Source organism: Cajanus cajan, chromosome 11 (assembly GCF_000230855.2).
Source record: "Cajanus cajan strain Asha chromosome 11, NIPB_CcT2T_4, whole genome shotgun sequence".
In the NCBI taxonomy this organism is placed as follows: domain Eukaryota; kingdom Viridiplantae; phylum Streptophyta; class Magnoliopsida; order Fabales; family Fabaceae; genus Cajanus; species Cajanus cajan.
Window position 1 is genome coordinate 20,482,002 of NC_138527.1, and position 14,944 is coordinate 20,496,945.

General features: G+C 32.1%; 2 protein-coding genes across 5 annotated transcripts; both read left to right on the top strand.

Annotated features, from left to right (window-relative positions):
- Window positions 1-256: 256 nt before the first annotated feature.
- On the top strand, window positions 257-5,851 carry LOC109793402 (uncharacterized). Of its 4 annotated transcripts, none has more exons than XM_020352869.3 (9): window positions 257-401; window positions 1,465-1,700; window positions 2,389-2,550; window positions 2,668-2,760; window positions 4,445-4,589; window positions 4,688-4,798; window positions 4,880-4,962; window positions 5,042-5,099; window positions 5,615-5,851. In XM_020352869.3, the coding sequence occupies exons 2-9, from the start codon at window positions 1,527-1,529 to the stop codon at window positions 5,692-5,694; spliced, it is 906 nt and encodes a 301-aa protein (XP_020208458.1). In that variant the 5' UTR covers window positions 257-401; window positions 1,465-1,526; the 3' UTR covers window positions 5,695-5,851. The 4 variants fall into 4 exon arrangements, with proteins under 4 accessions (XP_020208458.1, XP_020208459.1, XP_029126177.1 ...); XM_020352870.3 differs by having other exon boundaries at window positions 5,621-5,851; XM_029270344.2 differs by having other exon boundaries at window positions 312-448.
- Window positions 5,852-10,693: 4,842 nt separating this feature from the next.
- LOC109793401 (uncharacterized) lies at window positions 10,694-11,155 on the top strand. The gene has a single exon (XM_020352867.1). It carries the CDS (start codon window positions 10,694-10,696, stop codon window positions 11,153-11,155), a length of 462 nt encoding a protein of 153 aa, XP_020208456.1.
- The last annotated feature ends 3,789 nt before the right edge of the window (window positions 11,156-14,944 follow it).

The window sequence follows — 14,944 nt, forward strand, 5'->3', positions numbered from 1 at the left end:
ATATGTTATAGTTTTTGGGTTAAAAATATATATTTTTGTATATTGATGTTATAATTTAATTTATTAAAATATTCTATTTTTCAATTCCTTATTTTTTAATTCTTTTGATATTGCATGATAGGTACAACATGTATTGATAAAAGATAATTTACTTCCAAAATAATAGGTACTATTTCCATAAAAAGAAAAATTATATATATTTAAAATGAATGTAAAAAATTATAAAAGATAAAAATGAAAATAAATTAATATTAATTTTATTCTTTTAATTTCTACTATTTTATTTTGTTGATCCGTCACTCTGCTGCTGTAGCCCGAAGACGCTGCTTCTCTTCGGCGTTTGGTTCCGTCGCACAATCCATCCTATTGTTCGCGTTGTAGTATCCGCAGTCCGCACTCAGGTTGTTTATTTGCTGTGTTATTTAGCACGACGCTATTTGAATATAAAGTATGTATGTTTGGTTTTTCTGGTTCTATACAATTTAGCTCCTCTGTTCCCATGTAATTTAGTATTTTATATATTGATTGCTCTGTTGCTATGTTTCTCTACGTAATTTAATGCAATTTTGTCCTCTCTTTCTCCCCTGACATCGTTTGTGGTGCTCATGCACGCTGGCAACTCCAATAATTTATGATGTATAATTTTTTTTAAAAAATTGATCTGACCATCTATACAATCTATGGAACATATAATTGAATTCAAATGAATGTGCTACTTTTCAACTCATTTACTTTTTTGCAAATTCATTCTTCTTTGGTAAAGAGCGTGCTGTTATTATTATTATTTTTGAAAAGTTAAGTCTGCATAAGAAGCAATTCAATTTTGTTGTTTGTAATTGAGTTTAATTTGCTAGCTGTCAACTGGTTTCAGGATCACGATAATTTTTGGACTCTAAATTTCAATTAGTTAAGATGCAGAGACTAATAAATAACCATATGAACATGCTTTATAGTGAATCATGAGACTGATAAAATAATTGTTCATCTATAAATGTTGTTGTGTTTTAATATTGATTTTAGTGTTCAAGCCCTGTGTCACCACGCATACTGCAATTTTTCGCAAGCAATGTTTGAGACCTTTATAGCTACTTTTATGTTTTACAACTTTCTGTGACAAAATGTTTGATTTGTGGATCTGAAAGAAATCATAACTTGTTATTTATTTAATACTTTCAAGACAGGCAATGTATGAGACCTTTACATGTAATATGAACTCACTGCTTAGTATTTGTTTACAAATTGATCTCTAATGCAGCTTCTGTCTGAATCAATATTTCTATGTACCATCTTTTGTCTTCTTTTTTTTTTTCCTCCCTGAAGAGCTTGTGTGGTTTTATAGTGATCTTCTCTATTGGTGAACTACCATGTTTGGCCACGTAGGCCTCCGTCTCTGTTTATCCTTTGAATGCGTAGACATAGACTGTTCACTTGTTCAGGTGGTGAACGGTGAGTTTTTGCTTGCAGGGCACCTTTTGTTTTTTTTGAAGAGTTGTATTGTTTGTTGCATACAACTTAGAGAAGCAGGTATGCTTAATCCTTGTGCAAACAGTAAGCTGAAGAGGAAGAGGGCCGATAAACAAAGCCCAAACTTGACAATTGGTAAAGAAGAAGGCACAGAAGAAGAGAAAGATGTTAAGATGGAAAAAATTGCCTCAAATGATGTATATTTATTTACCCCTTTGGCCTGTTCTCCAAAGAAGGTGAGCTCTCCTGCCATATTCATCCTTGACAATGCTTCTTTGAAAAAGGGTCTTGTTACGGAGGTATTTTACAAGCTAATAATCATTGTATTGTGAAGCTTTTACTTTGGTATAGGTTGTCAATCTAGCATTGCGTATGCTCTCAAATTATGTTTGAAATATCAAAATATGCTTAGCTTAACATGTGTGCTTATTATATATTTATTTGTAGCTTTCTTATTTATGCTTTAGAAATGGAGAATTCTAAACTCAAATGAGGATGCACAGTTTCTGCTGAAGCAAAAGAAGAATTTAAATTATAGGATTTTCAAAATCAAGACAGACTAACAATTATATAACAAATGTGTTAATAAAAGGTTAGTATTAAAACTAGACAATATAACTTTTTATCCCACCACTTTAGATTTTATATGTATATGTTTGTTTTAATGACTCGTAGAAACTAGAAATGGTTTCAATAACAAGAAGATACTGTCTAATCAATTTCATGACACGGACATTTGAGTATGATTATGGAAACTAATTATTGTCTTGAAGTTGTTACATTTTTAATTTGGATCGAATGAACTATGCTTGAAAGGGAGAGGTTAAAAAAATATAGTGTCAACTCTTTCTGGAAAAATACAAGAAACTGAATGGTATTTTATTTTGCTTGCCAATAATAGCTAACTATTTTTCTTTCCCACAGGCTATGCTTTTAGAATGGAATCATTCAACAAGGGATGAAGATGACCATGATTCAATGCCACAACTTGCCCGCATTCGGCTACCACCTCATAGTCACAATTCAAAACATGGAGTGTATTTCATTCTTGAGAAAGCCTCACTAGTTGCTGCTTATGTTGGCAAAGTTAGTTCTTTTTTTTTTTTTTCTCCCAACAAATTGTGTCATTCTGCTCTCTTAGTTTCATGTTCTTATTGAATTAAATTAAGATTTTGTTTGTAATCATTGCACTCCCTATTTCAGAAATACCAGATTTTGAATCCAGATGAGCATGCCAATTTCTTGCGAAGGAAAAATATGAATCCTTATGATTTTAGGCCTGATATTGTTCATGAGGTTAGCTATTGTTCGTTCATGCCTATCCTTGAGACATTTTATTCTCGAATTGTCCATAGGTAACTTGAGTACAATGAAGCTGGTAGTTGTTGAGATTTTATGACAAGTGAATGTAAGTACAGATTGTTGAACATTAGGGACTTGGAAAATATTTGTAATTTCTATCATCCTAATGAAAGCTTGAAAAAGAAAGATTCACAAAGATTATAAACATGTTCATTTCAGTATTGGATTTATAAAAGTATAATAAGCAAAGCAAAGGTGAAATTGAAAGATGACAGTATAGAAAGTTGTTGGAATTGAGTTTCACCTATCTCACCCTGATGTTTTCTTCCTATGATCATCTTTATATGATTTCTACCATCTAATGTTATTGAGTTCATTAAAATCATTCGAAATCAATTCCTTTTATTTAGAAATTCTATGGAGTCCAACTTAATAAATAATTCCTCTATTTATCAAATTAGAAACCCTGCATTAAGTTTAAAAACTTATTCAACTAACAGATCCAAATCTATTCCTAGTGTTTAGAGTTATTAGGTGATTTGATTCAAAACCAGTTTATAAAATGTTTTACTATCAAAATCCAAATCAAAGATCAAAGATGAGTGATTAAGTCACCTTATCATTAAAAACAAAATCAAAATCAATAGCACTAAATAATAGATCATCATATATATATATATATATATATAAATATATATATATATATATATAAATCAGAAGGAGTACATGAGAGTTTGATGGATTACATTTAATCCCAACAAAAAGGAAAATCAGCCACTCAGTGATGAGAGCCAATTCAAAATAAATGGAGAAAGTGTAGAAGAAAGAAAAAAGTTATCCTAGAATTCCCATTCCTAGTTGATTCTTGGAGTTCTTGGTTCCTCTACTAGTTTTGCTTTGTTCTCTTTGACGATCCTCCTGATTTTCTATCTTGTAAATCCTTGTATATGAACAACAAATAAAACAAAGTATGGATGAAAGAGAGTAAAGCGTCCAGCCCTTTCCAAATGGTTGAGCGAGTTTAGAGAATTTTTCATGGTGAATAAACTCCATCAGTTGAGCCCCTAGGAAATAAATTTTCTGCATCCATCTGGAACCAATCCACTTAGCCCTTCCCAAATGACTGAGCAGTTTGGACTCTGCTCTAAGTCTTATTCTCTGTATCTGCTCAGCCCTTTCCAAACAATTAAAAAGGTTTTGAGTCTCTAACACCTTTGGCTCTGTCTCTGATCCGTTCAGTCACTTCAGAAGGATGAGCGTTTGGGTGTTTTGAGACTCCAAAATATCATTTCACCTGCAAAACAAGAAGCAAGGGTTTATAAGTAAAATCCTTTGAGCTCTCCACAATGTAACTTATTACACATCCTTTTGATTTTTCTAATATTTAAGGGGTTAAGTTACAATTTTCTTTAAAACCAAGTTAGGTAAGTGTCAAATTAATCAAACATTTTGAGTAAAATGGACACTTATTAGTAGTTTGGTAGTGTTTGGTCAATGATTGAATGTGAAACAAATCATATTATGAATTTTGTGGTTTTGTATTCTCTAATCAAATTACAACCTACCTTTGGCTGGTTCTCTGAAGAATTTTATTTAGTTTTCTATTCCATTGTAGTTTTCTCTTGAATAAGTATTATTTTTCATGATTAACTTGACTATGAATGTTTATTGAGTTTAGGCTCTCCTTCAAATTGTGAGTAGTCGACTTTGCTTGTCTGGTAGATTACGCGCTGTATTCATCAGGACAGATGAAGGTATTCTTATCAGAGTTGAACCACATACTCAGATACCAAAAACATTGGGAAGCTTTTGTAATATGATGGGTACTTTTCTTTACTCATAATCATACTACTCCATAGTCCATCCTTGTTTTTTTGTTTTTGTCATCACATGTATTTGATATGTTCAATAATTTTTGTAGTGGAGTTGCTGCAAAAGTTCAGTATCAAATCAAAAGGTGGTCACGGAAAGCTTTTAAGGTTAATTCAGAACCCTGTGACTTATCACTTACCTGTGAACTCTCGTAAAATAGGTCAGTACTATAATTATGCAATGCTAAATTGTCAATGTCTTTTGTGAAGTGTTCTTATATGCTGCTCTTGTGCTATTATAGGTCTTTCTTTTAGTTCATCAAAGACAGTTCAATTAAGGGACTATGTTACTGATGCTAATAATGATGAGAACCTTGTATTTGTGGTGAGCTTTTGCAAGTCTTTATGATGTGATGAGGTTTATTCTGTTGTTTTATTAACTTTATCGTTTCACTATTTTTCAGGTTGGTGTAATGGCTCATGGAAAAATTGATGTTGAGTACATTGATGATCTTATATCAGGTTATTCACAAAATGGTGTTTCTTTCTTCTTTTTTATTTTTATTTTTATTTTTTTTTTCTGATTCAAGTCGTAATTTGTGGTGGTCAAAATGTTCAAAGTGTATTGGAGAGAATGAAGTCCTAATTGTTGGACATATCCTGCTGTTTCTGTTTATTTTTATAACTGAAGTGTTTTGATCTTTGTAATGGTTTTTTCATTAGCATGTATCTAAAACAAGGAAAATGTTCTTAAAAATCACACTTGCAATGTTTGTTTTCTTTGATCCTTTAATAATTTTGTGATTTAACGTGTCATTGAAGGAGAAATGAAATGGAGATCTTAACTAATAAAAACATTGTAGTTAAAAAGTTCTTTTTCGAATTCCGATGATCATTATGAACTTGCATAAATGTTTTGCTTAATTTTTAAAAGCTATCAATTACATGGTTGTTTGTAGGTTACCCTTGACATTATATCATTATTGTTAATTTCATAGTTTGAGTAATATTATTTGATTTCTATTTTGTGTTTATAGTTTCAGGTTATCCATTGAGCGTTGGGACTTGTCTCAGACGGATTTGCGTTGCATTAGAGAGAAATTGGAAGATCCAATGAATTTATTACTATATTATTTTTTATTTATTTTTTTACATTTTCTATAAGTAAGGTTATTTGTCAAGAGGTGCTCCTTCTATATATTAACAACCATTCATTATTCATTTTTAAAAATATTTATGATTCTCTTAATTCAGAATCAAAAATAGTTTGTTTCCTTCCTCTTTTCCTTCAAACTTCCTTTCAAATACAAATCACGCAACATGTTACGTTTAATATTTTAGTTTTTTTTATTTATTAAAAGATGTCAACTTTGTACAGGAATTTTTGAAAAACAAGAAATTATTTTTGGAATATTATTCATTTAATACTATTAGTTTTGTCAATTGATAGAAAATATATTTAATTGTATCAATTCTATATTGTGATTATTAAATGAAATTTACAATTACTAATATATATAAAATTAAGCACATAAATATTTTTATGTGAATGATACTATTAAACTTTGGGTTTTCGTATTTTTTCATGAATATTAAATTGACTCTATCTATTTTAATCTATTAAGAGATAGGCATAAAATTTTGTGAGAATGGATATTTAAAAACATGACCTTGTACATTTAAATAAAAATATATGATGCAATTCAAATGACTTGCTGAAAAAGAGGGGATTGTTTTGAACTCAAATGGCAAGTCCAAACTTGGTTTATTCTTTTATGATTGCATAAAAGATTATCAAGAATAGTTGAAAGTTACTCTTAGATCAAGAAAAAGACACAAAACATTAGTTTAGTGTGAAAGATCTTGATCGAAATGTCAAAAAACAATTATTTGAACTTGAAACATAAGAGCCGACAACTTTAGTGAATAAACTAACTAAAGAAGTCTTAACATTAAAAAGTATATAAATAAATTGAAGATTAATGACCTTATTTGGGGAAACATGCGAGTCATTTTCTTATCAAAATCCTTAATGATAAACCTTACGATTTGAGTGTTCAATATTCGATGTATCTTTAAAGTTGTATGAATTTGTAATTTGATTTAGTCATCTTCGATAACAATCAATTAAAAGAATTTATAATTCTCAATTCAAAATAAAAAATATAAAAAAAATAGTCGTCTTTCCCTCCAGACCTCTATGTCCAAAGACATCATTTCATATTTATTTAATTTTGGGATTTTCTTTATTAAAACTTTGTTAGATTTGTGAAGGAGCTTTTCGAAAACAAGCCATTATTTATGGAAATATTATTCACTTAGTATTATTGATTTTGTTAACCATTGCCTTAAAAAATTTAGAATGAAATATTGATCGAAAATATTTATAGTTATATATAAAAAATATTTCATATTTTCATATACAAACTATTTTACTTTTATAAGTTATAACCACCTTTAATCCACTCACTTATATATATATTTTTTTTCAAACCACACTTACTTCTTAAATAATCAATTATTTTATTTTTTTAATATAGAAATACGAAATAACTCTTTTACACTAATGTTTAATAATATAAATTAGTTATTGTAATTTTTAAATTAACTTTCTACTACTACAACTATATATAAAAATTAAGTGCATAAATATTTTTATGTAAGTGATAATATTGAAATTTGGATTTTTATATTAAATTGGTCTTATATATTTTAATGTTATTAAGAGATAGACATAAATTTAATGTGTATATAGATATTTATAAACATGACTTGGTATTTTTAAATAAAAGCATATCATGCAGATATTCAAATGACTTTTTTTTAAAAAGTTACTATAAGTTGAGGGGATTGTTCAGAAAATGAATGTTGTATTTTGAACTCAAAATTAAGTCCAAACTTAATTTATTCTATCGTGATGGATAAAAGATTACCTAGAATAATTGAAAGTTGTACTTAGATCAAGAAAAGACACAAAACATTAGTTTAGTATAAGAGATTTAGATGAAAATGCATATATATATATATATATATATATATATATATATATATATAAATTGAACTTCAACAATAAGAGTCGATAACTTTAATGCATAAACTAACTAAAAAGTCCCCATAAAATTTTTTTAAGAACAATGACCTCATTTGATGAAACATGTGAGTTATTATTTCCTTAGCAACATCCTTAATAATAATTCTTATGACTTGAGTGTTTGACTTTCATCTTTAAAATTGAATGAATTTGTAATTTGATATAGTCAATTTTTAAAAACAATCAGTTCAAGAGGACCTAATTTATTACATAAATGGGGTGAAATATTAATATTCTTTTTCCTTTTTTTTTACTGCAAGAATTTCTTTAAAATGTTGGGGGAAAGAAAAAGAAGAAGAAAACTACCAAACAATATTGAGTTGTTTTCTGATTTTATTTATTTATTTTTTTGCAAAAGGAAACAATTATCTACAACAAATGGATGCAACATGCAAAAAGAAGTTATTAATTATATGTTAATGGAATGTTAAACTAATGTGTCAAATTTGAAGATTATTTGATTTAAGCAATCCATATTCAAAATGAAGCGTACATGAAGAATGAAATTGTTGAATTGTTTCTATACGTCATGCTTTTATGCAAAAAAGGAATATTTCTCTTTTTTTCGCTCCTTGTTTTTTTTCCCCTTTCTCTTTTTCTTTTAAGTCAATTTTATTTCTTATATAGGCCTATGGTGTAACATTCTATTTTTTTTAATAATAATAATATTATTAATATTATTATATTATAGTAAGAAATATTAATTATTTTAAGTGTGGGGAATTATTTTATTATAATTATTTATTTATTTTAATGGAAGAAGAGAAATTGGCCAAACTAACCTAATTCAGTGAATTTTTAAGAAAGGAATCAGATAGAGTTTACTCATCTACCTCATTTTACATCCTAAGGGTTATGAGAGAAAGGGAAAAGAAGGAAAGAGCTCTAAGGAGAAGTGTTCATAATTGTCCCAAGCTGCATCAAGATTGTTCTTATCATCACAACAAGGTACGACGGGGGTGGAAGAAGTCCCTCAATTCTTAGGATCTTTCTATTTCCCTTTCTATAAATGGAATTAATGATTCTGTTAAGTTTTGTATTGATTTATGTTTGTGTTTTTTGTTAAAATTGATGATCTAGATGAAGATTGAAACCTTTTGAAATGTCTCTATCAATTAGGGTTTATGAGGAATTGAAATTTTTGTCAGTTAATGTGTGATTTCATGAAATAAAGGTTGTATATTTGTGGGATAATAATGGTTTCTGACTGATTGGATTAGGAAGAGGATGATGGTATGATTAATTGTGAATTTTGGGATATTATGTTTGTGCTGTATTTTTCTAGAAATTGCGTTGGCGTTGGGCTTGAGCCCTTTGCACCAAGCTCACATTCATACTAATGAATGTGAAGCCTAGAAGGAGTTGCACCGGGCATGGAATGTTTCACATTGGGCGTAACTACCTTGGGGTGGTCTGGCCTTAGTGTCAAGCGTGACTCCACGACATTGGGTGCGAGAGAGGCCTAGTGGTCTTGGGTTTCTCTTAGCACTGGGTGAAATAGTAATCTTGTCGGGCGTGAATATGGGATGTGCTATATGTATTGATGTGCTTTGAAGGTGATTGTGAGTGGTCTAATGTCCTTGATGACCATTGTATAAATAGATATAAATGATGTATATTTGGCTGAGTATAATTGAGTAGGAATATTGTGTATTTGGAGGAGTGTAATTGAATATGAGTGGTGTTTACTTGAATGAGTTGGCATGCAAATGTGGTGGAATGCAATTTTATTATAAGTTGTACATTGGCATGAAATGATGATGGTATGTGTAACATGGCATGAGCATTGGTACATGTTGCATGCGCATTTACCCTAGCCTAAGTGGTGATTAACAAAGGATGTATCCTTAAACATTGGCCTAAGTAGTGATTAAAAGTGTGACACCAATCATAAGTGATGTAAACAATGTTGGATGCATTATTTATACACTGGACTAAGTGGTGATTAATAGTGTGACACCGGTTCTAAGTGATGTAAACGGTGTGGCCATGTGTGTAAGTGCCTGAGGAGATTGATGAGGTTCGCCCATTGTGCAACACTCTAAGTCAATGCTTCTTAGGAGGTTGCATTGCATTTGCATTGATGTGAACAAGATCATAATGCATGAGTTGTATTATGATATGGTTGTGATGATTGTAGTTGATGGATTTGTGAATTAAGAATAATATTGTGATTGGTTGTTGCTGTTAACTGCACATGGGTTGATTTTATGTTGAGTGGAATTCTTTTCTTGTTTTTCACTTGTGAATACTTATTTTTCTAACCCATATGTTTTGGGGTTTTATTTTGGTTAATGATGACCATGACGAGGGTGGCACTCAAGGTGTCGAGAGTTAAAGTTATGGGTTGCTCTGATAGTGTGACATCGGGGTAATGAGAGTAGAATAAGAGTTATAACTTATGTTGATTTACTATTCCTCCCTTGTTTAAATACAACTGTAAACCTTATACCTTATAATTTTATTTTAATTTGGTTGGATGTTTAGAGACAATTTTTATATGAACCTATTTTACCTACAAGTTTTAATTGAAAATTTTCATTATATATATGAATTATATGTTGGGGTAGAATGGGTGTCACATTTAGTGGTATCAAAGTACGTCGATCCATTTGGTTGTGAGTTATGAGTTTACTATGCTTATGTGGTGCTTGATGGTGTGAATGAACTGATGATTTAACTAAATTATTCTATTGATTTGATGTATAACTATTCTACTTTTTTGTGAATCAAAAGAATGATGGCTGGGGGTAAGAAGGATTGTGCAATCACTGATGCCTAAAAGCAATGGCCCAGGCTATTGGTAATCTAAACTAATGCCCAGAAGTAGATTGGTTGAATCGATTCCAGAGGAAGAATCTGCCAAGTTTTCATGGGAGTTATAATTCTGATGGGGCTGATAATTTGATGTTTGAGATGGAGAAGGTATTCCAGGCTTTGATGTCCTTTGGTGCAAAATGTGACATTGGTAACCTTCATGCTCTTTGGGGATGTTTGTATCTGGTGGCAGAGTACCTTGTAGAAGATGATGGTTGAAGGTACTCATGTGAATTGGGAGAATTTCAAAAGGCTATTCATGGAGAGATACTTCCCTCAAGATGTGAGAAACAAGAAACAAGTGGAATTCCTTAAGCTGAAGCAAGGAGACAATACTATGGCAGACTATGTGTCTAAGTTTGAGGCACTGGTTCGGCTCTGCCCTATGTATGATGATGCGGGAAATAAGGAGGTCAAATGTGTGAAGTTTGTTAGTGGCCTTCGTTTTGAGATTAAGCATATTTTTAACTACCAAGGAATCACTTGCTATCACGAGTTGGTGAATAAGTGTCGAGTATATGATGAGGATAATCGTGCTAAAGTTACCCATTATAAGAGTGGAGGACCGATGAGGACACAGAGCAAGTTTGGTTCGTCTAGTAAGAGTAAGCCTTACTCTAAATCTGTTGGAGATTCCAATGTTAGGGGAGGTAGTCAGGGCTTTGCTTAACACAAGAGTCAAGTGGTCAGTCAAGCTTTTAGAGGAGGAATTATGGGTTCTACTCCGATAATTAACTACTTCAAGTGTGGGAAGCCAGGCCACAAGGCATACCAATGTCAAGCAATTAGGGACGTGACATGCTTAGGAGAAAGGGCACATTGTTCATGACTACCCTAGAGCAAGACATGAGTCGGTGGGAGCTAGTGGGAGTGCTAGTAAACCAAAAGCGACATGGAGAGTATTTTCCTTGAGTGGTGTTGAAGCCACTCAATCTGAATACTTAATCCAAGGTATGTGTTTCATTGATGAGACTCCTTTAATTATTTTGTATGATTCTAGTGCGACTCGCTCTTTTATATCACATGCTTGTGTGTCCAAACTAAAATTGCCTGTGACTTTCTTGTCCTTTGAGTTAATTGTGGAAACACCAACTAGTGGGTCAGTTTCTACTTCCAATGATTATTTGAAGTGTCATGTGCATGTTGATGGTAGATATTTTGTAGTTGACTTGATTTGTTTGCCTCTGAGTCAACTAGACATTATTCTTAGTATGAACTGGTTATCTTCCAACCATTTTCTCCTTAATTGTGCTAAGAAAACTATTGTTTTTGGAAAATCTGTCGAGAGGAAAAGTAAGGACTATTTGATTGCCAATCAAGTTAAGGTGTCTTTGCAAGTTGATGCCCAAGTTTACATTCTTTTAGCCTCTTTAAGTTCTGATAGTAGTGCTATAGTGAATGAACTACCAGTAGTGTATGAATTCCCTTATGTCTTCTCTAAGGACATGTCTAGTTTACCACCTAAGAGAGAGGTAGAGTTTTCTATTGATCTAGTACTGGGTACGAGGCCTATTTTAGCTACACCTTATAGGATGTCACCTGTAGAGCTAGTCAAGCTTAAGAAACAAATAGAGGACTTACTAGAGAAAGGGTTTGTGAGGCCTAATGTGTCACCTTGGGGAGCCCCTTTTCTCTTAGTTAAGAAAAAAGATGGTAGCAGAACCCAACTTAGGCTTAAATCAACTTATCACCTACACATCGATGGCCAGACTGAGAGGATTATCCAATCCTTAAAAGATTTGCTTAGAGTCTGTGTGTTGGACCAAGGGGGTAGTTGGGATAACCTTTTGCCTTATATCACTGTGGAAAAAAGGCTTTTAAAAAGTTATTTTCAAATTTTAAAATCGGTTCCGTAACTAATTTTAAAAGAGCCGATTTTAAAAGTTAGACTTTTAAAATCAGTTAAATAACCGATTTTAAAAGTTAACTTTTAAGATTGGTTGTTTTATAACCTATCTTAAAAGTCCTGGCTGCGAAAAAATTAAACTGGAACGGGCCATTCCACATCTGGAACGGGCCGTTCCAGGTTGTTAAAAAGGCCTAAAAAGATAGTGTGGAACGAGCCGTTCTAGCATAGTTTGGCATAAGTTTAACCAATCCAGAACGGACATCAGAACGGCTGGTTCTCCTTGCAATACGGGTCGTTCTCCTTGAAGAACGGGTCGTTCTCCTTGCAGAACGGGCCATTCTCCTTGCAGAACGGGCCGTTCCAGATTCAAAATTTACCCAAAATGAATCTACAACGAAAATAAAGACAAGAGAAAAACATGAGAAAACGAAAAGAGACACAAGAAGAGCATGAGAAGATGAAAACGAAAAGGAAAATGACAACGAAATTTACCTTATTGGAGACTTTAGAAAATGAGAGTGCGAGAGAGTAAAAAAAGGAATGGAGGGAAATATTAAAGAGAATGAAAATGGAGGGAAATATAAAAGGTTTCTGACGATACTTTTAAAATCAGTTATTTAAGAACCAATTTTGCATACTACGTACAAAATCGGTTCTGAAATAACCAATTTTAAAAGTAGCACTTTTAAAATCGGTTCTTAAATAACCGATTTTAAAGTAGCACTTTGAGAATTGGTCATAAAATAACCGATCTTAAAAGTTATGTCTGATACAACTTTTAAGATCGGTTCTTTTGTAACCGATCTTAAAAGTTGTGTTAGACATACCTTTTAAGATTGGCCATAAAATAACCGATCTTAAAAGTACTTTTAAGATCGGTTAAATTTTAATCGATTTTAAAAGTGTTCATATTATTTACCAAATTGCCATCGCGTCACTTTTAAGATCGGTTACCCTGTAACTGATCTTAAAACTCTGATTTTAAATCCAATTTTTGCATTAGTGTATAGAGTTTCCTTTTAACAATAGTTTTCACTCTAGTATAAGCATGGCACCCTAAGAAGCCTTGTATGGTAGGAGGTGTAGGACTCCTTTATGTTGGTGTGAGTTGAGGATGGTATTACCTTGGGACCCGAGGTGGTACAACAAACCACAGATAAGGTTAGGGTAGAGAGGATAAGGACAACCTAGAGTAGCCAAAAGAGTTATGTTGATAGGAGGATGAAGGACTTAGAATTTCAAGAGGGAGATCATGTATTCTTGAAAGTCACTCCGTGGACTAGTATTGGTAGGGCATTGAAGTCCAAAAAGCTTACGTCTCAATTAATTGGTCCTTTCCAAATCCCTAAAAAAGTCAATAGCATTGCCTATCAAGTTGTTTTACCTCCTAATCATTCAAATCTTCATAGTGAAGTTAGCGAAAAAACACACAGAAGGGGGGTTGAATGTGTGTGTGAACGAAGGAATTTTAAAACTATTTTCCCAAAGAGACTCTTTTTCATTTAACAACAACACTATTTTGAACACTTACAAACTGTGAAAGGTTGGCTTAACAAAAGATTTTGCGTTTGAGAGTTTATCGTCTGCACAAGGAAAATGTTTCTTAAAATAATAAGTTAAGCAAGTGTATTTTTTGTCTGAAGATAGTTGCAGCGAAAAATAAGCAGTGGACGGAATTTTTGGTATGATATATCAGCTAAACAAAATTGCCTTTGAGAAATAGATAAAAAGTGCAAAGAGTTTTATACTGGTTCGCTCGACCTGAGCTACGTCCAGTCTTCTTCAATCGAAGGGTTCCACTAATCACAACAGATTACAAGTATTATCAACCACTTTTGATTCGCCAACTTTGTAACGACCCACCCTAGGCCGTCACATACAAAACCAACCAAAATAAAATAATATATAATAAGGAAAATAAAACAAGGGCCAGCTACGCTAGAGTGTAAATATACAATAATATATACATTGTTTTCCAAAATATATAACATATTTTATAGCAGAGTCATCATCCTCGGTAAGATTATACAGTAATCCAAAAAGATAATATAATTACAATGTCATGAAGACATCAAAATAAGACACCCTAGGTGCTAGTCAAGCTCTAAGCCTAGCCACTTCTCAAAGCAGCTACCAAAAGACTCCTTGCTATCCCAAAGCCTCACACCTGATCTGCTCCCCCACATAGTGAGATCATCATAGTCCAAACCACATGGAAACATGCAAGAGTTAGCACATATAAAACAAACCATAGTACAACATAATAAAATATCATTAAACAAGATATTCATCAACAATATGTATCCATACCAAAGAAATGAACATTATAAATAGTTATTTCCATGCCAAATATAAACCAATTCTAGAATCTAATGTATACACATCCATGCCAATGTATACATATTTAATAAAGAATCCATAACCAATGTATACAATCCATACCATATGTATACATATTCCACATTCAAAACAAAGTCACACCACTGTATAATCCATGATGTAACCAACACATCCAAACCAAATGTTGGCCTCAACACCATCCAAACCAAGTGTTGATACGGTGAAACATGTCAGCAACCCATGTCCCATGCCTAACCTCTCATGGAAAAT

Excerpts from the sequence above, each read along its gene's own strand:
- LOC109793402 (XM_020352869.3), top strand. The coding sequence starts at position 1,527 with ATGCTTAATCCTTGTGCAAACAGTAAGCTGAAGAGGAAGAGGGCCGAT. Across the intron at positions 2,551-2,667 it reads TTGCTGCTTATGTTGGCAAA|AAATACCAGATTTTGAATCC; the intron begins GTTAGTTCTTTT and ends TCCCTATTTCAG. Across the intron at positions 5,100-5,614 it reads CATTGATGATCTTATATCAG|TTTCAGGTTATCCATTGAGC; the intron begins GTTATTCACAAA and ends TTGTGTTTATAG.
- LOC109793401 (XM_020352867.1), top strand. The coding sequence starts at position 10,694 with ATGATGGTTGAAGGTACTCATGTGAATTGGGAGAATTTCAAAAGGCTA.